The sequence below is a fragment of the Mchenga conophoros genome, linkage group LG2 (genome assembly GCF_057382185.1).
Source record: "Mchenga conophoros isolate Kocher_MC1m ecotype Shallow Benthic linkage group LG2, M_conophoros_male_GT1.1, whole genome shotgun sequence".
NCBI classification, from domain to species: domain Eukaryota; kingdom Metazoa; phylum Chordata; class Actinopteri; order Cichliformes; family Cichlidae; genus Mchenga; species Mchenga conophoros.
Window position 1 is genome coordinate 11,157,017 of NC_140527.1, and position 22,523 is coordinate 11,179,539.

The following is a 22,523-nucleotide window of genomic DNA, read 5'->3' on the forward strand; positions in this document are numbered from 1 at the left end:
TTGCTTCATAATAGAAGCATAATGCCCTACATTCATTAACTAAGGCTGAAAATTAAGTGTCGGCGTCACATCTGCTCCCGAGCCCTCGGTGTCTATAAATACGTGTGAACCGCGGCGCCCAGCTCTCTCAGTTATTACTATACAATTTCCATTATCTGATATTACTGCTCCGATAAAGCACTATAATCACTGAGTGGGGAATTAAAAAAATTAGCACAGAGCTGCAGAGCAGGAGTGCTGCTCGGGTCTATTTGTAGCAGCGTGGAGGTGTTTTTTTCCCCATCGCAGTCACCTCCAACAAAAGGTGAAAATTGCACCCAGAGTGGGGAACAGCTCAGAGGGGGGTGAAGGTGTAGATTCACCCCATCCTCTTCTCTTTGTCTCCACTGCCGGATTTGGCTCATCCCCTACAATCCACAGCTGTACCATCTGAGCTGGTTTCTGTTTGCTAGAAATGATGGGGGGGTTTCAGGGGCCCTCAGAGGTCTCCAGGGAGCCATGAGTGGCTGATATCCAGCAGTGAAACAAAGCCGAGCTAATCAACATGTGTTAACGCTGCTGTTAGACAAGAAACGAGTAGACAAACTGTGAGTCTAAAGGCTTCTTTAGGAAGTGTTTGTGTCCATTTGCTGTTGTGTGGCTACTGTTCCAGTGCTGGAGGTCAATATGAAACATGATAAATAATAAATAATCAGTGTAAGTTATTCAAACTCTGATATACACTTAGTGTCATGTGCCTTTTTTCTGCTGCTGGCTCTTTATGATGTCATACAGAGAGATCTTTACTTTGCATTGCACACACAGAGCTCTGCAACATCACCAATCACTTCCCTCAGGTATCCGATCCATCAGATAACAATATATTTAAACCATAATGTAAGTATTGGATTTTGCAGGAACTGTTTGTTAGCTGCAGGTCAGAAATCCCTCGTAGACCTTTCCACTCCAGCGGGTTGGCTCTTATTTTCAAATCAGAGAACTGCAGCAAAAGCAGTTTTAAATCCAGTGAACTAAACTGGAAATGATCAAAATTACAGAATAGTACTTAAGTAAATTTCCTTAATTTAACACTGCGGGCACTTCTGTGCTTGTACAGGATTTTTCCGGGAGCGTTGGTTTCTTACACCACCAAAAAGGCACCAAAGTTAATGACTCAATGTATCATTAATTCATTCATTTTTCAAAATAAAACAGTCAAAAAGAATAACACACACATCCCATTAAGATTTTTTGTTTTGTCCATTGGACACAAGTGCCGTAACCCGGAAGTGACTTTTACTGCTGAAAAAAAAAAGAAAAACAAAAGTTTACACTGTGAATATGACTGAGCGGTGGCTTAATACCAGCCAGAAGACAAATAGATGGGTTGAAACAGAAAGTTTATTTCTGAAATGTAAAATCAGCATACAGTGACCCTAACACTCCTACAAGCGTCCATTTTGACCAAAGTCTTCCCTAAAAAGAAAACAAAAAAACAAAATACATGAAGGAATGACTCAATTTCAGCAGGACAATAAAAACACTTTCACTTCACTGACTGATGAGTTTTTATTCCATCTTTACCTCCATCGTGGGTAAAAAGCTAAAAATCAGTCCTGTGACGCTCACAGGAGTAACGGACACTCGTGACGCCCGGAGAAGCGTGCGGCGCTCTCTGCATGTATTTGCACGGCCCCGAGCTGAGTCTAAAAGCTAAAAAACAGGCTGCAGGTCTGCGTTCACGCCGTGCCAGCAGGTACCAGGAAGAGCAGAAAAACACGAGTCCTGAACTGGATCTGTCTCCGTCCAGACTGCTGAGGTCAGAGGTCAAATGCCGACAAACCATCTTCGCATCGTTCATTATTAATTATTGTTACTAAAACAGCAGTTTTCATGTGGAGATGTACCTCAAAGAGTAAATTAAACATTTGTTTGGATGCTCCAGCTGCAGATTTATCCGTAAAAGAGTCAGAAACAGGAACCACTGTCCTCAAACCGGCTGCCCGCTATCCCAGAAGACACCAGGGCGTCTGGTTCTGGTCGCATTCCAGTTTGGTGTTGATGACAGTGCAGGGGGCGCCGCTGATGGTCAGCTCCTGTCGGGACTCCACCTCATAACGGAGGTTAGTCAGACCCCCCTCCGGATCCACCTTAAACTGCTCCTACAGGGAGAAGGAACAAGAGGAGGAGGAGGGGGAGGAGATTGTTTTGAGTTTAAAAAAGTCCAAAACCTCAGGTTTACAACAAAATCTAAAAAATTAACTTTGTCACAAATCACATAATTGCTCAGGTACACGAGACAGCAGTTGAGGGGTGCAGCAGTGACATGAAACGATCTGTGAACATGTTGGCGTTCGACAAGGGAGCACGAAGAGAACCGAGGAGGTAGCGGGATGTAAAAAGGAAGGCAAAAGGGGGCATGAAGCCTCCTGCATCACCTTCAACCACCTCCAGCTGCTTCTTCTACACACATGGAAGCTTCTCCGGCACGTTGACTACGCTCCTAACGTCTGCTGGAGCCACCTAAATCCTTAACTAGCCAATCAGCACGCATTAGTGTAATGCTAACATTTTATGGTTTTAGATTAAAATTACACTGCTGAAACATTTTTACGACAGCGTTTTCTGTCACCCTTCTCTCTTTCAGCTCCTCATTTTTTAGTCTTAGACTCTTTTAAAGGAGCTTTGCATGATTCACAGTTCAGAATAATCCTAATCCTTCTTTATCTGATATTTCTTTCAAGCTTCTGAGTCTGAAAAGTAGGTGGGAGGAGTTTAGGCTCCTGAGACGACCGTATTAGGGATATCCCCTCTCTGTAACATCATACAGACCCAACTGTTGAAAAAAAAAACAACAAAAAAAAAACGAGTAAACTGAGTGTAAGGAGCATCTGCAGTCTGAGCTTTTGGCTCTCGGGGGTTACCGTTCACACACTTAGCTCATTATTACAGACTTCATGTTTATTATAAACCTCCACCACGATGTGTGACAGGTACTAAGAAAAAGTACAACAGGTCCAGTTAGAGCTGGGCGATATGAGATTTTTTCATATCATGATATGTTTTTTTCATTTCAGGCGATAACGATATCTATCACGATATAAGCCAAATAACTATATTTGTAAGATTTAAATGTGCCGTTGCTCACAAGTAAAATGTGAAATAATCAGCAGCTTGTTTTTATTTAAATATTTATTTCCCATAATAAGTTCAACAGGGTAGATGTACTTAAGGAACATGAGACTTTTTCAGATAAATAAAGGCAAATATTGCAAACTACACAAAAGGCAGCCGCTAAAGCGTTTAAGTTTCAAAATAGAACAAACAAAACAGCCTAAATTGTCAATTCCACTTAGAAACAAAATATTAATTCTAAAAATAAATCTTAGTTTGTTTTACAGAAGAACAGACAAAACTGACTAACTTTTGTCAATATCAAATAAACTGAGAACTAAAAGGAAATTCTCAATCTCTCCTTGTTGTATAGCTTAGCTTTTCAAACAGTTTTAACAGTTACTTTAGTCTGACAAAAGCCGAATGACGAATTAGCGCTTCCAGTCAGAGACTGAGGCTACGTCCACACGTACACGGGTATTTTTGAAAACGGAGATTTTCCGTTTTCGTTTTAAAAAATAATCCCGTCCACACATAAAGGCAGAAATGAAGAAAAACGCTGCTATGAACATGCCAAAGCAGCAGGTGGCGCTAGATTCCTAACCGTGCAGAAATGTTGGCCAATCAGAAGTCTAGAAGCCTCGGTGGGAAAAAGTAAACAAAGCTGGGGCATAGAAGCAGAACCGAGTCGTATGTGTGGAGGGACAGTAACTGTGTGTATATGTAAGCATTTAAACACTGCAGAGAGTAGAATTAACAGTAACAGTATTGTAGAAATTCATTTCACCGAAACAATAACTTGGCGCAGTGTGACGCATGCACCAGTTTATTGTATTTCCAGACTTGCTTTCGGCACAATTTACAGTGCACGCTACTCTGTTTTTTGTCAGACTTGAAATAGCCGAAATACCTTCACACTACGGAACTTCTATGGCTCTTCCGTTCGACAATCTCTCCGGCATTGGAACCATCATCGGTTTTCTCTTCGGTCACGCTCGGTTGATTTTTCTAGTCGGCACACTCATTTCCTCCATTACCCGCTGGCTGCTTCCCAAACAAACACACGTGCGGCTTGGCACTTGTGCTGTACGTAACAAGTGGTTCGGCTCTGCGCTACTTAATTTGGATTGGCTGACCTTTTTTTTTTTTTTTTTTTTTTTTTTTTTTTGAGGACAAGAGCGGCGAGGTCTATTGCAATAGCTTAATTTCTCTATCGAGTAAAAGTTATATCGCGATACATATCGTTATCGTTCTATCGCCCAGCTCTAGGTCCAGTTAAGTTATTGACTAAAATAAAGTCAAAGAGTATTTTTGTTTTCTGGAGTTCATCGCAGGGAATCAATGACCCGCAGCTGACAAGTCATGCAGACGAGTGAAGGTAAAGAGATGCGACTTTATCACTTTATAAGCTGACGTGAAATTATTTGATGAATTTTAGTTTCTGCTGCCTCGATGAAAACAAGCTGGATTTTTTAAAATCGCCCACTCGTGCTTTTCTGCAGCAGGTGGATTCTCGTACCTGCTTCTGAGCAGCGACTCGTTTCTGGTCCCTCTTCCTCCAGGCTGGGTCGTGGACGTGCAGGAAGGTTTTATATCCTGTGGTGATGCCGCTCGGTCTGAACAGCTGCAGAGAAAAAAAAACAGCAGGAGCCCGTAACAGTACACCCTCTGGACTTTCATCACAAAGATTCACTTTGATGTATTACAAGTTGTATTCCCGAGTTCACCACAGCCATGCCCTTTAACAAGAACTTGCTTCCTCACACATCATCATCGTCAGACTACAGTAAAACCGCCTGGAAATGGCAAAATCACAACAAAAAGCACCTCTTAAATTCAAATTGGTGGAACTTCCTGTTGGATCCAACAGGAAGCCTTTTTGCAACATCTGTGAACTTCTTTTTTTAAAAACAATGATGAACGCCATGTGGCGGATATGAGGACCAGGCTGTTTGTTGTCTTTTTGTTCCGGCGGTTTTCTTTTTGGTTTTGTTACCTGTAACTCTGCTTTTCTCAACCGTCTGTAGAACTCGTCGTCCTCTCTGCCCCAACCCCAGAACCGGTTTGACATCCCGTTACACTGCAGGGAAACACAGGGGGGGTAAAAGTTCATGTTCTGCATCAGAGCCAAAGAATTAGCTTCATTTAAAATTTGAAAGCTGCAGAGCAACAATAAAAACACCATCGATGATGTTATTTTAAACTACAGAACATAAATCTGCTGATATAACCATAGCCAAGATCACAGACAGTTAAATGACTCCACCTGGTGGACAATTTGAGTAACTGCACCCCCCACTCTGGTCTATCCATCCACTGCCGCTTATACTTTTCAGGGTCTATATCCATCCATCCATCCATCTATGCACAAATCTTTTTAACCTCACAGGGACAAAATGTATTCCCTCCTCAGATTTCCCCCAATGCAAAGAGCAGTAAAGAGAGACGTTCAGCAGAGGTATCTCATATAGCTCAATGCTCTGACACTTATATTGGCTTTATTGTCTTAAACAATACTAAAATGCAGGTCAGTGTCTCTCCAGACACTCTTCTTAATGTGCCACAGTGACCCTCGCAGCCCTGGGAGATCCTTTGAAAATGTGTGAAAGCCGGCGTGGCGAGGCTCAGTACCATGTGGTAATGCTTCTTGGTAAGCAGCAGGATTCCTCCTACGTAGGTTTTGTAATGGTAGAGGGGGTGGAGCTCCGGCGAGGCCACGTGGAACGGCCCTTTCTCTGGGAAGCCGTAATCTAGAGCGTCGTTCAGGGGCAGCAGGTCCACATCGTGCATGGCCAGGTAGTCTGTGTCGTTACCGCTCTCCGTGTAGCCCACGTTGATCAGAGATGCCCGATTAAATCTGAAAGAACAGGTAAGAAATCCACATTATCGTAATTTCTCTGTTTGTTGCAATGACAAGTTTTAAATTATCCTTCTATTTAAAATCTCTGCCTGAGCAGGAAAATTCTCTTTGTTTTTTGTTTTTCCTAAATGTGGCGTCCCAAATGGATCCATTTTAGGTCCTTTTATTTTCACCATCGTTAACCCTCGGCTCCAGGTCTTTCACAAAAACAACTTGAATTCTAACTTTTTATGCAGTCGATACTCCATTTTATCTACCAGCTGCTAGACCTGCAAACCTCTGATATCGGTCAGATGAACTCTGACCCTTGATGATGAAACCTTTTTTTCAACAAAATGACAACAAAACTGGAGTTAATCAGCGTTTAAACCAGCACAGCTGTCGAGGTGGACTTCTTTACATCCTTTAACCACAAACACCCACCTGGTGACATCATACATGAACATCCAGCTGCACTGCAGGCCACAGAGGTAACGCAGAGCGACAGAGCACAGGTAAATACATACAGGTAAGCTAAAGGAAGGTGAGACAACCCACTCTTGTTTCAGAGTGTGAAAAAAAATGTGCTCAGCGAAACGCTGACAATACTCGACCCGATCTGGAACAAACAGGCGACCATTCGCTTTAACAACATGCTGGATTGAAGCGGATGATCATGTGACCCACCAAGCTCCAAGCTCTCGTCCTAAAGATCTGCTACCTACTGCTGAAGGGTGTCTTCAGGACATGTGTGTAAATTATCAGTAAATGACAACAGAGTACACACACACACACACACACACCATTTCCTATTAATTACTTGGCTGTTTGTTGTCATCATAGTTACTTCTGAACGTTAAAGTTTGAATGTTTTAGAAATTATTACAAATGTAAAACTAGTTTTAAGTAACTGTCTCCTCACTTCTTATTATTTAATAATCCATCTGTACATGAACAGATTAAAGTGGGATGTAAAAACTGCTTTTAGCCACTGTGCCAAGTTAGCTGAGCCAATGACGTCACTGCTCTATAACATGTTGAGAACTAATGTGTTAACAAAGCTGAAACCATCGTCTCCTCTGAGATTTAACTGATCACAGGAAGTGATATTTATTAAAAAGATGATAAACAGTCATTTGCATTGCAGTTTCCTGTCACTACATTCACTACATTACAAAGTACAGATTATAGCAGCGTGGCTAAAACCTTCGGGTGTTGACTTTCTCTAACTGAATGTATGTTTCATCTTTCTGACTTAAACAATCACACAGATCCAGAAATATTTCTCATTTCCCACATTTTCCCATCTCTGTAAATGCAGCATTTTCTTGAAAAGTGGCCATCAAAGTGAGCAACAGCAAACTGGTTCTGATCCCTGGGCCACCTGTTTGACATATTTTCTTCTGTGGTTGGAGAGGATGCCTCACCTGTAGTGATCCACCTGGTTGATGATGAGGATCTTGTGGCGGATCTTATTCTTGTTGAGGAACGCATGAATGAAGGGAACGAACACCAGTAGCTCCTCAAAGCGCTCTCTGAAGGGAACTACGATGGCCAGTTTGTGAGGCCCCCAAGACGGGTCGTCCACCACGGACGCCTGACCGCTGGCCGGGCAGGGTGGCGCCGGCTGTTGGGGCATGCATCGTTCTCCGTGCGTCGCAGACATGTCGCCTGAACAGCTGAGCTGCAGCCAGAGCAGAGAGACGAGGACCAGCACCATGCACAGCCCGAACAGCTTGTAGACGGTGCATTTACCGGACAGGTACCTGATGCACAGAAGAAGTGGAGTGGTCAGAGATTGGCTGGGTTCAGATTAAGGCTCATTTACAGGTGCAAAGAAATGATTTCACTTTATTTAACAACATAAAATTGCAACTCTGGAAACCACTGACTCAGGCCTCGACATGAGCTGTTAAACACGTCTGAAAAGGTTTTAAAACCTGAGAATCCTACTGCCTGTGATCAGTGAACACAACAAACCAGTACACTGATATTAGAGGGCGAACACATGAAATGACCAGCAGCATCCCAGCAGGGGCGTGGCTACCAGCGACTGTAGAAAGTCAATGATTTTAGGTGATGAAATAAAGCGACCACTGGTGGCACAAAGTAGGAGGCCAAGTGACAACCAGGCAGAGTGAAGGACACCGCTGACTGAGATGACTGTGCAGTGTCAGAGGGTTACCTAGGCAACTGTAGTCAGAAAAGTCCACAAGCAACAAACCATCACCAGGTGATGAACATTGAGCTAATCTATTATTGTTTATTTTGTCATGCACTCTTCACATTTCCTCGCGGACAATTTCTGAAGCCTCAGCGTTGGCGTTTTTCATCGCCACCATCTTGTTTTCTTGAAGTGACCATATTTGGAGGAATGGGTGGAGTCATGAAGTAATGCTAGAATTCAGCCTTGTTCACTAATCTGTGTGTAGAAATGTTTTTTGACCCTGCAGCACACGCTACATTCCTGCGGGACTCGTTTAAGTAAACCGGTTTACCTCCAGGGACCTCGAGGAGGAAGCTAAGAAATTAAATCACTGAGGCAACAAAAACAAGAAGAAAAGAAAAAGAAGAAACTGAAGTGAAAGTAAATTTAAAATGTTTTCTTTGGGTTTATTTGATCCTGTTCTGTTTTTGGCCCTGATGGTTTGAATCCCACCCTCTATTACTTCCCGTCTGTGGTGATATCAGCATTTTCTTGCTGTTACATCATGTCTGTGTGCTCACATCGATATCAGCGCTCCAACAAAACACTTTATACTTCCCCTTTCATCTAAAGTTTATATCTTCTGTTGGTGAAAACGTTCCTGTCTTTGTGCTTCTTTCTTAAATATAAAAATAAAGTTACTGTTACTACTGTCACCACTTTTCACAGCTCTCTGGGCTCAGTAAAGACTACCATGCCACACCCAAATATCTCTGAATCTGTTAGTCTGAAAGAAATTGGCTTTATTTAAGGTACTGAAAATGTGTTAACACTGCAGAAAAGCACCCGATTTTCTGTTTCAGACCTGAATGCACACATGCTGCACTTTTTGTTTCGAAGAACATTTCTTTAAATCACGATTAGTCGACAAGCTGCTGAACATAAAAGCTGTGACTCAAATATTCAAAGCATGCAGAGAAATCAGTAAAACGAAGAAACAAGGAGGCAACAGCATGAGTTCCCAAACTGTGTCTCAAGCAGAAAACTCACCATGCTGGTGTGCATGTTGACACTCTAGGGTGGCAACTTTGGACATTTTTACAGTGAATCGGACAAAAACAGTTAACATGCTTCACCAATGCATGGGGAATTTCCTTAAAGATAACCTGGTGTGATGCAAAAGTCATTAATGGAGAAGAAAAGTGCAAAGACTTAAAGCTGCTGTGACAGATCTGTCGCCATAAAGGAGATGATGATGATGATGATGATGATGATGATGATGATGATGATTTGGGTTGAGTCCTGAGGGGCAGCCTCTTAAATGATTTTGTGAATACTAAAATGAACACAGAGGAAATCTCCTTATTCCTTAGTCTTAATTTTAATTCTGACCAATCTCTGATGGATGTGTTTACCCTCTAAAAGACAAAGAGTCAAAAAGTCCACCACCTCTGTCCTACGCTCTCCATACAATAATAATGAAAACTAATCCGAAAATTTGAAAACTAGAGTAACTCTGGGCTACAAATTAAGTTTAAGATGTGAGGATGACAAACTGGGGAAAGATAAAGGAAGAAAGACTCCCTGACAGAATCACTTTAAGCACCTCTGGATGTCCCTGAACCACAGTTTGGGAACCGCTGGTGGAAACAACAAGGCTGAAGTTTTACTCACTTCTCCTGCTGCCCGGGAGCTTTAGATGGATCACTTCTTCAAAGCCGAGAAAGAATATTAATGAGGTTTCTGGTGATTTCCCATCACTTCTTTTACATTTAATTTTAATACCACACAAACAAGCTAAAGACATTTTTCAAAGAAGAAATTTAAAATCAATGAATTCACATGAGTTCCTCCGTTCAGTGTAACAGTAACACCCAGAAATAAAACCCATAAAGCAGGCTGTTAAACTGAAAGAGCCACGTTTGTTTGTTTTTTTATAAAAAACAAAACCAACAACATTTTTTTTAAACAGCATGACTTTTATTGAGGCATTTCCCCCTGCATATGTCCCCATTTTTACTGGAAAGTTGGCGGTCTTTTCTCTTGTCAATTTGCCAGTTTTCCCCCGTAAATGTGCTGTATTTTCTGCTGTATATTTTTTTACGAGTAAATCTGACATTTGTTGAAAAAAATTATTTATCTTTTCTTGAATATATGCAATTTGTTTCCGTATGGGCAAGGTTTCCTTGTAAATTTGACAGTTTCTCTAGTTTTCCCTCTGAAATCTGTTCTTCTGTATAGTTACTTTTTACGGCTTAGATTATTTCAGTGATTTTAACCTCTCTGTGATATATTTGAACCTTCAGTGAGTCTGATATTCGGCTGTAGCAAACTTACTGAAACTAAATCAAAGCATGAAAATAAGAAAGAGAAAGGAAAAACAAACTTCATGCTCTCCTCTCACCTCCTGTCCTCTTTGAAGTAGAGCACGGGTTTCCTCCTGGATGAATACATCATGTTGCCGGACTCGCTGTAAAGTCGGACCAGCTTCTCTCCTCTCCTTCTTGTTGTTATAAATTATAGCTTGGTTATTTCAGGCTTTTCTCCTCCATCTTTCCTCATTTGTAAGTGTTGACGGAAACCAGACTGTGCTCCATGCCGGCCCTCGGCTCTGTGCCCCGGTCTGCTGCCGCCGTACAGCTGCTTAACATCTGCTCAGATTTAAATCCTCCTCCGGTCTGTTAGCTTCCGCAGCTAACTGTACACGTAGCATCAGCGGTTCGCTCACATCGCCGCTCCGGGTCCAAACTCAGCTCCTCCCGGCTATAACCTGGGCTTTATCGACGGTCACCGAGCCTATGCGAGTGTTTGCTAAATTTTTATTTCTGTTAAAACAAAAATGTAACACGACAGGCTCCGATTGGAAGCATATTTCAGCGTTTTTACCCGCTGAAAGAACACCAAGCTGACTGTACTGTGGTCCAACCTCTATACGAGTCCGATGGGGAACAGCGGCGAGTATAAGCAAAGGTTCCTATGGTTTTTGTCTCATTAAAGGAGCAGCACATCCGCAGGGAGACCTGCTGTGAGTTTAGTGACTGAACAAAAACATATCCCTGTTTTACTGCCACCTGTGCCACAGATTATTAATATTGCTGTTGTTAACACAGAATATGACACGCTGTTTTGCTGTAAAGTAACAACAGATGTTCTTCAGATGTTTCAATCCTGTTGGACAAACCTGCACAGATGTTAACCTGTTATTTTTATGAGAGCAGTTCTCATTCAGTACCAAAGATTTCAGTTTAACCGCACATCTATAACATAAATGATCCTTTACCCTACTTAGTGCTCTGTTAGTTTTAAGAACACCTGAATCCTGAAAAAGTAAGTAACAGGTCACCTGCAGTCCCACCAGATGATCCGTGGATGAGGCCGACATCCGTTGCATATGCAAACATCTGGATGCACCACCTCTTTGTGTGGGGCAATGTTGGAGGTGGACCAGCATGTCGATCTGACATTGATGACATCAGAGCAGCTCACCTGCTCCTTCCTCTTGGTGTCACTGTAGCACCTGGACACTGAGGACACGCCTCCACCTTCACCTCTGTTGACAAAACAGCGGCTAACTTGTTTTTGTTCCTATTGAGAATGAGATGCATCATCACTGGTGACGAAGTGCCACGTACAGTGAGGAGCCGCTTTCTTCTCCATCTCTTCGGTGGACTTCAGAGGAGCCTTGTTTACTCGCCTGTCTGTGTCCGTGTACCTGTAGCTCTTATATGTGCTGATGGGGGGGACACTGCAGTTGAGTGTCACTCTGGTACAGCAGCAAGTCAAGAATGAAGCCATCCTCAGAAACCCCAATTTGTCAGGTCTGTTCTGGATGTGCTGCCTCAGCTGTTTGCAGACAACCAAAACCTCATCAGCCCAAACCTCTGATGAAGAGGCTCATCTTCAACTTCTTGATTTATTAAATCAATTTTAACAGTAATACAGCAAAGAATGCAAATAAATATAGATTAAAATTCATAAAAATCACATATTCTGGTTATAGCTTAAAATGTCTTTAACAGTTTCCCCCTGCATAAGTCTAATCTCTGGACCGGACTGTATAACATCAGCAAGATCCTGTGTATGGTTTAATTCTACTGTTGGGTTAGGTGTTAAAAAAAAAAAAAGGAAGAAAAAGAAACTCAGTGTAAAGCATCAGATGTCTAAAAACAGACATTATTCTTGTTGTTGTTTTCATTTCAACAACTTTTCAGTAACATAACGAGGAAAGAAAAACTTATAAAGACCTTCAGGAAGCCCGGAGATGTGCTGAAAAACAAAGCTTGGCTCTTTGGATGGAAAACAAAGAAATGCGGGGCGGCTCAAAACTTGTGCACAGTACTGAAACACACTGATCCTTTTTCTGTTTTCATTTAAGCTGTTTGAGATGTTTAATACCGTATTTTGTTAATAGCAGCAGCTTTGATCTTATTTTATTTCCACCATCGTTTTTAATTCCAATCAGAATCTCAAATTTATTCTCAAGTACAAACACATCAAATCAGAATTTAAGCAGAAAATTTGCTTCAACACAAAAGTTTTTATTCTCCACCAACAAAGAAATCCCTGATCACTTTAATTAAAGCAGTAGATTTTATATTAAATACTTGAAAATGTTTGGATTAAACGTCCCAAATATACAATAACACTTCCGAGTTTTACACCTTAGACGGTGATTCTTGAAGGTTTATAACAGCAGTTTAAATTTGACTTCATCAACCACACAAACACTTTGATTTGTTTTAATTTTATTATATTTTGCAGTCACAATACTCAGGTTTCTTTTAAAATATCTTTGCCCTTAAAAGAAAACAATTACTGTGTATAAAAACTCTTTTGTGACTTTATGAGCTGTGTTTTGGCGGGAATATTACAAGAATGTCATTTAACCACGCCATCCTTCAAACCAACTGAACTTTATTCTGAGTGCAATCACAGAGTTTCACATGGACGCTAAATAATAAAAAGCCCCTCTCCCGACCCCAAAATATTTCACCATCTGATTTAAAGCCCGCCTACAGGAACATTTCTAAAAAATGAAAACACGACCATCCATCCTTTATTGTTAAAAAGAAACTAAATCTCATCTGAAAACAGAAAAAATTTGAACTGAGATCAGCGACCATCACCCTGAACGGTCGACCAAAGATATCACATTTCCTTGAAAATCGTCTTAAGCCTCGAACGAGCCCCTGAACTGAAGTAGCTCCAGGAGTCTTTCAGTAAATCAGTTCTGCGACTGATTACAGTGAGCAAAGCCTGCTTCAGATGTTCTCAAAAGCAGCAGACTCGAAACACAGAGGACAGCTGCAGCGACGCCGACCGGCACAAAAAACGCGTACAAACATCCAGAACCTGAAAGTAATGTGATGAAGTGAAACATCGAAACAACTCTGTGTTTCAGTAAAATAAAATAAGACCGTTTCAGATCTTTAATAACGTGAGCGGCAGTGTTAAAATCACGCCCCACTTTTAGTCAGCGTTGCAAAAAAGAGAAACCTTTCCCGTCCCTGGTAACGAGTATGCAAACGCCGAGATCACACGTCGTCTCAGTAACCATCAGATCTGTGGATTAATGAATGAATCTGGATGATCATTTCTGAGCTCAGATCACACGTATACGTGACTATCATGTCCCGCAGACTTGCATCGCTATAGGCCAGTAACACATGCTGCGAGCGAGGGGGAGAAAATCTAAAACTGCTCCGCCGCCGGGCGCTGTAATAAATATGGAGGAGAGGGTGGGTCACACATTCCCTGATTGGTCAGGTTAAACGCTCGTCACGATCACGGCTGGTGACGAAAACAGTAACAACAAAAATCTTAAACATGTTTTTCAAGCCAAATCCTGCAGCTGGGTCTTTTCTGCCGCCCGCCACTAAGTACTGCATCCATCAGTAGACACCACACACACACACTCACACTCACACACACACACGCATGCACGCACACCCTCTGACTCCAGATTACACCAGCTTCTTGGCCTCGAAGAAGCTCTTCAGGTGTCTCATCTGCCAGATACCGATGGCCACCAGGATCAGGGTCTGGACGATGGACCACCAGAGGACCCGCTGGTTGGTGCTCTCGCTGGTCTGACGGAAACGCTCCTCACGATACTGAGGGAAAAACAGACGGCAGGGGGCGCCCGTTAAACCTTAACCTTTGTTAAACCTTTGTTTTTGTTTCTAATGTCTCTGTAAAGCACTTTGAATCACCTTGTTGTTGAATTGTGCTATACAAATAAATTTGCCTTGCCTTGCCTTAACGCTGTCATTTTTGACAGCTATGACAATACACAGTGTCTGAACATTTACAGTTGCAAAAAAAACCCAATAACTAAACGTTTAAACATAAACCTTATATTTGAACTAGGGCTGCCAAAAACGATTATTTTGATAGTCGACTAGTCACCGATTATTTTTGCGATTAGTCGACTAATCAGATCATGCATCCACTGGACGTAAAACGTACAACTTATTGCACCAGCACGCATCTGCTCTTATATAACTATCATTAACTTCCAGCTTTAAGTGTTTAAGGTATGTGCTAACTAAAAATAAAGACAAGATGATTTAATCTCAGCCAAACCGATTTACTCAGGAACAAATAAAATACTGAAAGCCCTAATTTGAATTAAATAAATGTAGACTCCACTGACAGAAACAGAAAATGGGTTCCTGCTTTTCTACTTTGGTGACTTTTTGTGCTTTAAGTCATAATAAATTTAATGACCAGCTGAGGCAGGAATACATCAGGAGGTAAAACATCTGTTTTAATGAATGGAGTCTGGTGGAGAGTACAGGCTTCATGTTGTCAGGAAACTGGTGCTGACAGCCGGTAAAGTGGTAAAAATGTTCTGTTAAACTGATTTTTTTGGGGCGTGTACATAAAATCAAAGAGCCTGAGAGACGAGCAGCTCTGATTCATGTTCAGGGTCTTCATGCGTTTCTGACAAAAACAAAAAAGCGCCAAGGCGTTTCTGACTGACCCGCTGGTAGTTCTGCTCCTTCTGGATCTGGTCCACCTGCTCCACCAGCTGTCGGACTCTCAGCTGCAGCTCCGTCAGTTTGTCCTTGGCAGCGATCTCAGCGTAGTTGTTGGCGTGTTCGCCCACCTGGATGTCCAGGTGAACGCGCTGCAACACATCACAAAAATCACAAACCGCGGTTATGAACATCACGGATCAGAACAGAAAGGAATAAACTGCTGAAGCTCTCGTTTGTATGTCTGAGCGTCTCCTCACCAGCATGCCGCCGGCAAACAGCGAGAACTTGGAGGAGTTGGAGTGAAGGCAGATCTGATGTTCTCCAGGTGTGTGCGACGTGAAGGTGAAGCGTCCTTCTGAGCCGTACTGTCGAGACAGAATCACCTGCAGGGAAAAAACAAAACATCTTCCACATCAAGCATAAGTCTCAGCATTTGTACTGTAACTCCTGAGAGCTGAAAGCTGCAGACTGCTCTGAAAACTCAGTTTATTACACTTTTTTCCTTCTCCTGCATCGCTGTAATCTCGCAAAGCAAGGAAGCCCCACCCACCTGTTGCTCAAAGCTTTGGCAGCCAATCAGAACAAGTTGGCTTAAAGGCAGAGGAGCTAATACATGTTGATTCAGAGTATGAGCTGAAGGAGGAACATTTTAAACTGAACTACTGTGAATCCTGCCGAGCTCCTCGAGCACAGTCCAGGCGTAAAAATACTGCACATATCAAAATATATAAGCTACTCTGAGCTGATCCCCACAGAGGATGGACCCACATGTTTGATTTATTTTGTTCCAGGTACCCTTGCTGACGAAATCCCCCCATTTATCCGGGCTTGGGACTGACACGGAGCTTGTGACTTCCTGAGTCTGGGTTTTTGTCTCCTCCTGGTCTTCATCTGAGGACCTTTCACATATGAGGCATATGTGGCTGTACAGTTGAGCGTTAACCACGATAGCATGACGCCACATAGACTCTTTAAGTACATGAACTTTATGCTCACCTTGTCATCAGGATCTTTGACTTCCACAAACATGCCAAGACCCTGAGTGGCCGGCAGGTACTCCTCCCTTTGCTTATCATACAGCTGAGTCCGATAGTTACCTGCACAGACACACGGCTTGATTAGTGAGCAGTTTGAATGAATATGGTTTGGACCTGAAACCAACATCAGTTTATCAACTTCCAGTTGAATATGTCGACTTTTTTCTTTATGTTTTAAACTTTATGTTTCAGTAAATGCAACAGCAACAGAATTTTCTTTGTTTTCTTTAGAAAACTCCTTCACTATCACAATCTGAAGTTAACTCTCAGTTCACTGCTTTACTTTATCTGCAGATGCATTAGTAAAGGAGGTGCACCTGAAATGATTCCGAATTAACCTTTAACCTGATGAAAATTGTGCAGATTAAGATGCTGAAAGAAAAGCTTTTTTGAACGGACAGATTTCCTGCCGGCTGATGGTGTGTACCATGTGGTAGTTTCTCTCATTCAAACAGAGGAGGGCTGATTAACTTTGAGATAAACTTGCCTTTAATATAACCTGGATTAAATTATAGAGGAGGATTCAACGGACCAAAGGATCCACTTTAAACTTAGTGTTGATGGATTATTATTTCAACAGCTTTCTTTAATGGAAAAATACCTTTATGAAAACTTTAATCACACTTTAAAGTTTCGATTTTTTCCCCTTCCTATAAAAATAAATCATGCTATCGTGAACTATTATTTAGAATATTTATTTTAATTAAGTTTAATTTCTTTCGAAAAAGTACACACACATTTGAAGACACGACACACTAAACTTTAGCTGCTCGGCTAACTAGCTGCTAGCATTATCCTACAGATCCCCCACCCCCCTCTCACCGATAATCATGGTCTCGTCCGGAATCTCCTCGATGAAGCATTTCTTCTCGGTCTCTCCGATGTGAAAGTACAGCGCGGAGACGAAGCTGCACAAAACGTTCAGGAGTAAAACTGAAAACAGACACGGCTGCATCCTGATCCGGAGCGACGCCATCTTCCTGCCGGGACACACGGAACTCAAACTGAGCATGCGCCTGTCACAGCAGTGCCACGTAAACCCTTGCGGCACTCTGGCCAATCGGCTAACCGCAGGAGGGTACTGGGTGTCGTAGTTCTAAACGCTCTGGGCTTCTAAAATGAATGATAAATAATGTTATCATGATTAATCTTTTATTTTTAGGTTTTGTACTTAAAAAATAATCAAAATGTGCCTTTACGAAACATTGTTTAAATATATAATATATATTTATTGATTTAATTTAGCAAAGGAAAACAAATATTTCATTTCATGAGTAAAACTGGGTTGTTATACCTGTTATTATTATTTTGCATTACTGTTAGACCAAAATAATCTTGTGGTCTTTTACTGTGAAAGACCAAAGCGGGAAAAAGCCTTTTTCACACATGCGTAGAACAAATCAAACGGTATCCACGGCAACAGGGCCGAAGCGGACATGGCGCCCGGTGAGTGTGAGGTTTTTGTTGTTGATAAATCGGTGATGGTGCAGGGTTAAAGTGTGAAATATTTCATAGGTTAAAGTCAGTGGAGAATTTACAGGAGAGTGTACTGGTCGTATAAAACGGCATATGGTTATTTATTTTTGAGCAGGCTGAGCGTGGTCAGCGCAGCAAACACGTCAGGTTTCTGTCAGTTCATCAAACCTCAGCAGAGTCAGAGACGCTAACGTTACTAATAAAGAACCGCAGCACATGTTTTTACACAGAAATAGCAGCTGTGGTTCCTTATTTAGTCTCTTCAGTTCAGTTAGCCACATGGAAAACACTGAAAAAAGGATACTAAAGCCTAAAAGTGAGTGAATGGGTCAAATGCAGAGAAAAACAAGTAATTTCCCCATGGGGATCAATAAAGTATCCATTATTATTATTATTATTATTATAAAAAACAACACAAAATAACACATTAAACGGGAAGTTTAAAAATGTCAGTTTTAGCCTGACTTTTGAAAGACTCCACAGATCTCAGACACTCAGAGTCTGACAACATGACCACCTGAAGCTACTGGCAGTGCATGGATGTTAAAATTCACAGATGTACGTAGGTTCCGGTCCCTGCAAAGCTCTAAAAGTCAAAACCATACTCTTAAAGTGATATGATATGATATGATATACCTTTATTAGTCCCACAAGGGGAAGTGCACTCTGAAGCAGCTGAATCAGCAGTGACTCAGTCTGAACCCTCACAGTGGTACTGTGAATGACCTGCAGACGTTCTCGCGGAGCTTTGTTAAGACAAGAGAACAAAGAAATTTGAAAATTGCAATAATTCAGAAGTGATGACATAGATGCATGAACGACAATCCTCAGTTCAGACATCCTGGACCTCAAAGCTGCTTTATAAAGAATAGAATAATACAAGAATATAAATAAATTACTAAATGCAGTAAAAGTAATCACAGACATTAGAAATGTCAAAGATATGACAAAAGAGACAGAAGAAAGAAAGCACACCTGCAAATCTGTGTGTACAACAAAATCACTTAAATAAATATTTAAATATTTTATATCATTAATAATATTATCAAGATCACCAATACAATCAGCAGGTTAATCAATAATCTGATCTGTCCTGTTTGTGGTCTGTAACTCACTCCTCTGCTTCTTGTTTCCACTTTTTTTCCTGCAGAGAGCCAACCAATCGTATCCTTCACCTGACTCTAACGCAGAGCTGCAGGTCATGTGACTTTGTGTCTGCTGTTGTTTCTCCTTGACCTCCTCTTCATTAGCTCTCGTCCGCTCCTCTGCAGGTGCTGTTCTACCTGAACAGCTGGTACTTTGCTGCCTTCTACCTGGCCGAGGTCCTCATGTTCATCTATAAAGGTGTGTGAGAGCATCCTCCTCTACCTCCTCTTTCTCCTGCAGCGCAGAACTCAGAGACAGAGTTTGAGAAATGGTGCCGTTCACACAGACGATTACATAAGACAGAGAATTAGGTTTTTTGACCGACCGCTGTGAGCTCGAGCTGAACTGGGACTGAGTTTGAGGTGCACTTGATTTACCGTCGAAGCTTCCAAGCTCAGAAAGTGCACAGTTGTAGCCCGGCGTGTAATAAACCACGAAATCTGGGTCCTTCAGGAGGTCTGCTGATGTACGCCTAACCCACAAAAGTCTGAACTCAGTCCAAAGTGCTTTTATTTTTTAAGATCGAGACACATTTAACTTAAGATTTTATTTTTACATTAAAAAAAGCTTAATATCCTGCTTTTGTTCAGCTGCAGCCTGAAACTCACTTTGTTAAGAAGTCATACGTGGGTCCACTGTAGCTGTGGAACTTTATCTAAACAGGTTAATTCCAATTAACAGCCTCCACAGTTTAAACCGGAGGAGAGGATTATGATGGTGATGAAGATGATGGTGTTTGTTAGATGGAGAGGCTGATGATGATGGGGTCATATTGATGTTGATGGCGTTCTGATGTCTGCTCTCTGCAGGAGTTTTGTTGCCGTACCCGTCAGATAACCTGGTTCTGGACGTCGTGTTGCTGCTGCTTTTCCTCGCTCTTGAGATTCTGCGGATCTTTTATGGTGAGCAAAGTCACGTCTCATTTTGAATAAATCTTTATTCATAACAGGAACGGTCTTTCATGTCCTTTAAGAAGTCAGATAAGATGATTTTTATCTGTCTTGAGTTCATGCTCTGCTGCTCCTACCATCTCCTACTTAATTCAATTCAATTTTATTTATATAGCGCCAAATCACAACAACAGTCGCCTCAGACATTTATGTGTCTGACAACAAAGTGCTTCACAAGAACATGTCGTACACACACACACAACATGCACGTCACAAACTGAGTGTCAAACTGCGTCTCCATCCAGGCTGGAAGGGAAACCTGTGCGAGCGCTCTCTGGCTTCCTGTGTGTCGCTCTTTGTCCTGCTTCCCTGCACCGCGCTCGCCGTGTACTACCTTCTGCTGCAGACCTTCATCCTGCGCCTCGAGTTCCTGCTCAACGCCGTGCTGCTCTGCTTCTACGGCCTCGAGTTCCTGCTCGGGCTCATCTCCATATCTGCCTTCTCCAGGTGACGGCGTCCTCGTGTGAGCTTTTTGGGTCGGTACAAATCTTAGTCGTTTCTTTAAATACTAAAGTTCATACTTTACGTCTTCTTCCGCAGGGCCAAAGTGTACTGAGGAGCAAACGCCACAGGATGAGTCAGCAGAGGTTTCTGTAAATATCTGCCATGTTTGATCAAGTTTTTTACCTTCATGAAACTGTTTCTGTAAATAAACTTTCTGATTTCTACGTCACAATTAATTCATCTCCAGTGTTTCCTTTTAAAAGTTTTTCAATCAGAATGAAGTTTAAACTGAAGGTCGGCTCCTTATATCTTTTATATACAGACTATAAACTATTAGCCTTTACAACAAAGGTGTAGTTAGCCAGCTGGTGTCTTCATCACGCTCCACCGACACACCGATCCTCTGGTCCTTGTGATCCCTCTGGATCTCCCGCACCACCTCCGCAGCTCCCGGTGGCCGCGTGGATGTCCGCATGAACTGTCTGCAACAGGAAGTCGAAGCATTGCTCAGCTTCTTACTGAGATGCTCATGAATGTGTTAAGTAAAACACGCCATCTGGGCGGTCTTTAAAGTAGGGCTGGGTATCGTCACTGATTTCTAGAATTGATTTGATCCACGACTCGATTCGATTTGAATCGGGGAAATTTTGCCTCAGACAGTCCGAAATATTATAATTCAGATCATGCATCAGTACATTTCCATATTTTTGTATCTATAAAAAGAAAGCTGACACTTGTGAGACTTTATCAAAGGTGTGAACGTCACAGCAGATTCCTTTGTGTCAAAGTAGCTGAAGATAAAACACAGAAAAACATGAAGGAGATTTTCCTGGCCTGGGTTTTTATAACTCAACATATGAACATTACCTGATGCTGCTGAGAGCAAAGTTACAGAGGTTTTATTAGAGACACAGCTAAGCGTTTTGCAATTGCGCATAATTTTAAAAAGTTAAAATTTGTTCAGTAGTTTATTGAACGGCATCGCCGAAACATCAGTATCAGCGAGCTGTCGGCTTTCAGCCCCAACCGTGTCCGTGCCATCGGGTAAGAAAGGCGACATCTCACTGATTCTGATGCGTCGGCGGGTCCGCGCTTTGTGTTTACATCTTTGTGAAGAATCTGTGTTACTGCTCTCATTTACTGTTTTAGTTGTTTGGTGGTTTAAATTTTGTGAGGTTTAACCTGAGATTCTGGCATTTTGGGCAAAATAAATTAATATTAAAAAATCGATTCATGATTTTAATGAATCAATATCACGTTATCCAAGTTAGAATCGATTTTAATCGATAAATCGATAATCAAAACCCACCCCACCTTTAAAGCTTTTTAGCATTTTATACTCTTCAAGTCTTTTGATATATTTTACACAGTTAAAACAGAAGCTGACCAATGATGCTTTAAAGATGGGAACATTTCATTCCAGTTTCAGAAGACAAGAAAAGCTGACAGGTGTGTTTTGTTGTGTTAACTTATTGTTGTGGAGGAACCACAGTAAATTTGTGGTCATTAAAATGATAAACACCAGAATGATACATGACACACCGCTCTCACCTACATAAGCTCCATTTACAGGTTAAAAGTCCTGGTGCGCTCTTTAGAGCAGTGCAATAATAAAAGGTGGGAAAAAACAAAGGCATCTTATCAGTATGTTCAAGTTGTTAATATATTGTTTGTCTATGAATTAAAACACATCTCTAATCCAAGTTTAAGAAGTTTAAATGCAGTAAAAATATTAAAATGAGCAAAGAAGAATTCAAAAAGTTGAAAACAGATGAACTGAACTCTCGCACAGGTCTGCTGAGGTCAGCCACGCATCAGCTACCTCACAGAAGTCGAGGTGTCAGTGAATGAAGTGATCAACTAAGGAAGAGCCGTCACAGATCGATCGAATAGAGATCAGACCGAGGAGGAGCAGGTGATGCAGCACGGAGGCGATGTGTTACTGGGATTAAAGCCTGAGATTAGCTGCACTGACATATCAGCGCTTGTTATCATGATGAGTTCAAAGAAAGAAAAACGGCTCCAAAGGCGGGAATTCAAAGCGAGGCAGCTGGAAAATAAATGACCTCTACTTCATTTCTACTTTGCAGGAATTTTGTTAATGTTTTTTACACATTTTATGTATTTTCATACATTTTTTATGCACATGCACTCCGCACGTAATTATTAAAAATAACTTTTCATACAACATTAATCATCAGTTAATCAGTTTGGGTTTTTTTTGGTCTTGCCTCAAAACTATGAAATTATGTTTTTTAAATTATTCAGATATTTATTTATTTATTTTGGTAAATTGTATTAATTTAAAAATGTTTTGGGATTATTTAACAGTATTTTACAGACCTTTGATTATTATTTGCAGACATTCTATTTATTTTCATTCTTTTTACACATTATTAATATGTGAAA

The 22,523-nt window shown here is 41.5% G+C and overlaps 3 protein-coding genes across 6 annotated transcripts; 1 reads left to right on the forward strand and 2 right to left on the reverse strand.

The window, feature by feature from the left end:
* Positions 1–1,362: 1,362 nt before the first annotated feature.
* Positions 1,363–11,013, reverse strand: b4galt7 (xylosylprotein beta 1,4-galactosyltransferase, polypeptide 7 (galactosyltransferase I)). 2 transcript variants are annotated; one of them, XM_085286346.1, is made up of 7 exons: positions 10,483–11,013; positions 9,753–9,788; positions 7,360–7,698; positions 5,725–5,950; positions 5,090–5,173; positions 4,613–4,717; positions 1,363–2,141 (listed from the first exon to the last, which is right to left on the reverse strand). In XM_085286346.1, the coding sequence occupies exons 1-7, from the start codon at positions 10,533–10,535 to the stop codon at positions 1,986–1,988; spliced, it is 999 nt and encodes a 332-aa protein (XP_085142472.1). In that variant the 5' UTR covers positions 10,536–11,013; the 3' UTR covers positions 1,363–1,985. The 2 variants fall into 2 exon arrangements, with proteins under 2 accessions (XP_085142472.1, XP_085142481.1); XM_085286355.1 differs by lacking the exon at positions 9,753–9,788.
* Positions 11,014–12,806: 1,793 nt separating this feature from the next.
* tmed9 (transmembrane p24 trafficking protein 9) lies at positions 12,807–17,106 on the reverse strand. The gene is made up of 5 exons (XM_085286368.1): positions 16,921–17,106; positions 16,058–16,158; positions 15,319–15,444; positions 15,064–15,210; positions 12,807–14,191 (listed from the first exon to the last, which is right to left on the reverse strand). Exons 1-5 carry the CDS (start codon positions 17,072–17,074, stop codon positions 14,042–14,044), a joined length of 678 nt encoding a protein of 225 aa, XP_085142494.1. The 5' UTR covers positions 17,075–17,106; the 3' UTR covers positions 12,807–14,041.
* Positions 17,107–17,469: 363 nt separating this feature from the next.
* tmem216 (transmembrane protein 216) lies at positions 17,470–20,346 on the forward strand. Of its 3 annotated transcripts, none has more exons than XM_085286381.1 (6): positions 17,470–17,544; positions 18,725–18,772; positions 18,846–18,918; positions 19,530–19,622; positions 19,916–20,117; positions 20,211–20,346. In XM_085286381.1, exons 1-6 carry the CDS (start codon positions 17,485–17,487, stop codon positions 20,224–20,226), a joined length of 492 nt encoding a protein of 163 aa, XP_085142507.1. In that variant the 5' UTR covers positions 17,470–17,484; the 3' UTR covers positions 20,227–20,346. The 3 variants fall into 3 exon arrangements, with proteins under 3 accessions (XP_085142507.1, XP_085142516.1, XP_085142527.1); XM_085286401.1 differs by having other exon boundaries at positions 17,484–17,544; positions 18,725–18,738; positions 18,825–18,918; XM_085286390.1 differs by lacking the exon at positions 18,725–18,772.
* Positions 20,347–22,523: the final 2,177 nt, after the last annotated feature.

Coding starts and splice junctions, on each gene's coding strand:
- b4galt7 (XM_085286346.1), bottom strand. CDS start 10,535: ATGATGTATTCATCCAGGAGGAAACCCGTGCTCTACTTCAAAGAGGAC. Junction 5,951..7,359: donor AACCAGGTGGATCACTACAG/GTGAGGCATCCT, acceptor CTGTTCTTTCAG/ATTTAATCGGGCATCTCTGA. Junction 4,718..5,089: donor TGAGAAAAGCAGAGTTACAG/GTAACAAAACCA, acceptor TTTTCTCTGCAG/CTGTTCAGACCGAGCGGCAT.
- tmed9 (XM_085286368.1), bottom strand. CDS start 17,074: ATGGCGTCGCTCCGGATCAGGATGCAGCCGTGTCTGTTTTCAGTTTTA. Junction 16,159..16,920: donor GGACGAGACCATGATTATCG/GTGAGAGGGGGG, acceptor GTGTCTGTGCAG/GTAACTATCGGACTCAGCTG. Junction 15,211..15,318: donor TGTTTGCCGGCGGCATGCTG/GTGAGGAGACGC, acceptor GATGTGTTGCAG/CGCGTTCACCTGGACATCCA.
- tmem216 (XM_085286381.1), top strand. CDS start 17,485: ATGCGTAGAACAAATCAAACGGTATCCACGGCAACAGGGCCGAAGCGG. Junction 17,545..18,724: donor CGAAGCGGACATGGCGCCCG/GTGAGTGTGAGG, acceptor TTTTTCCTGCAG/AGAGCCAACCAATCGTATCC. Junction 18,919..19,529: donor CCTCATGTTCATCTATAAAG/GTGTGTGAGAGC, acceptor TGCTCTCTGCAG/GAGTTTTGTTGCCGTACCCG.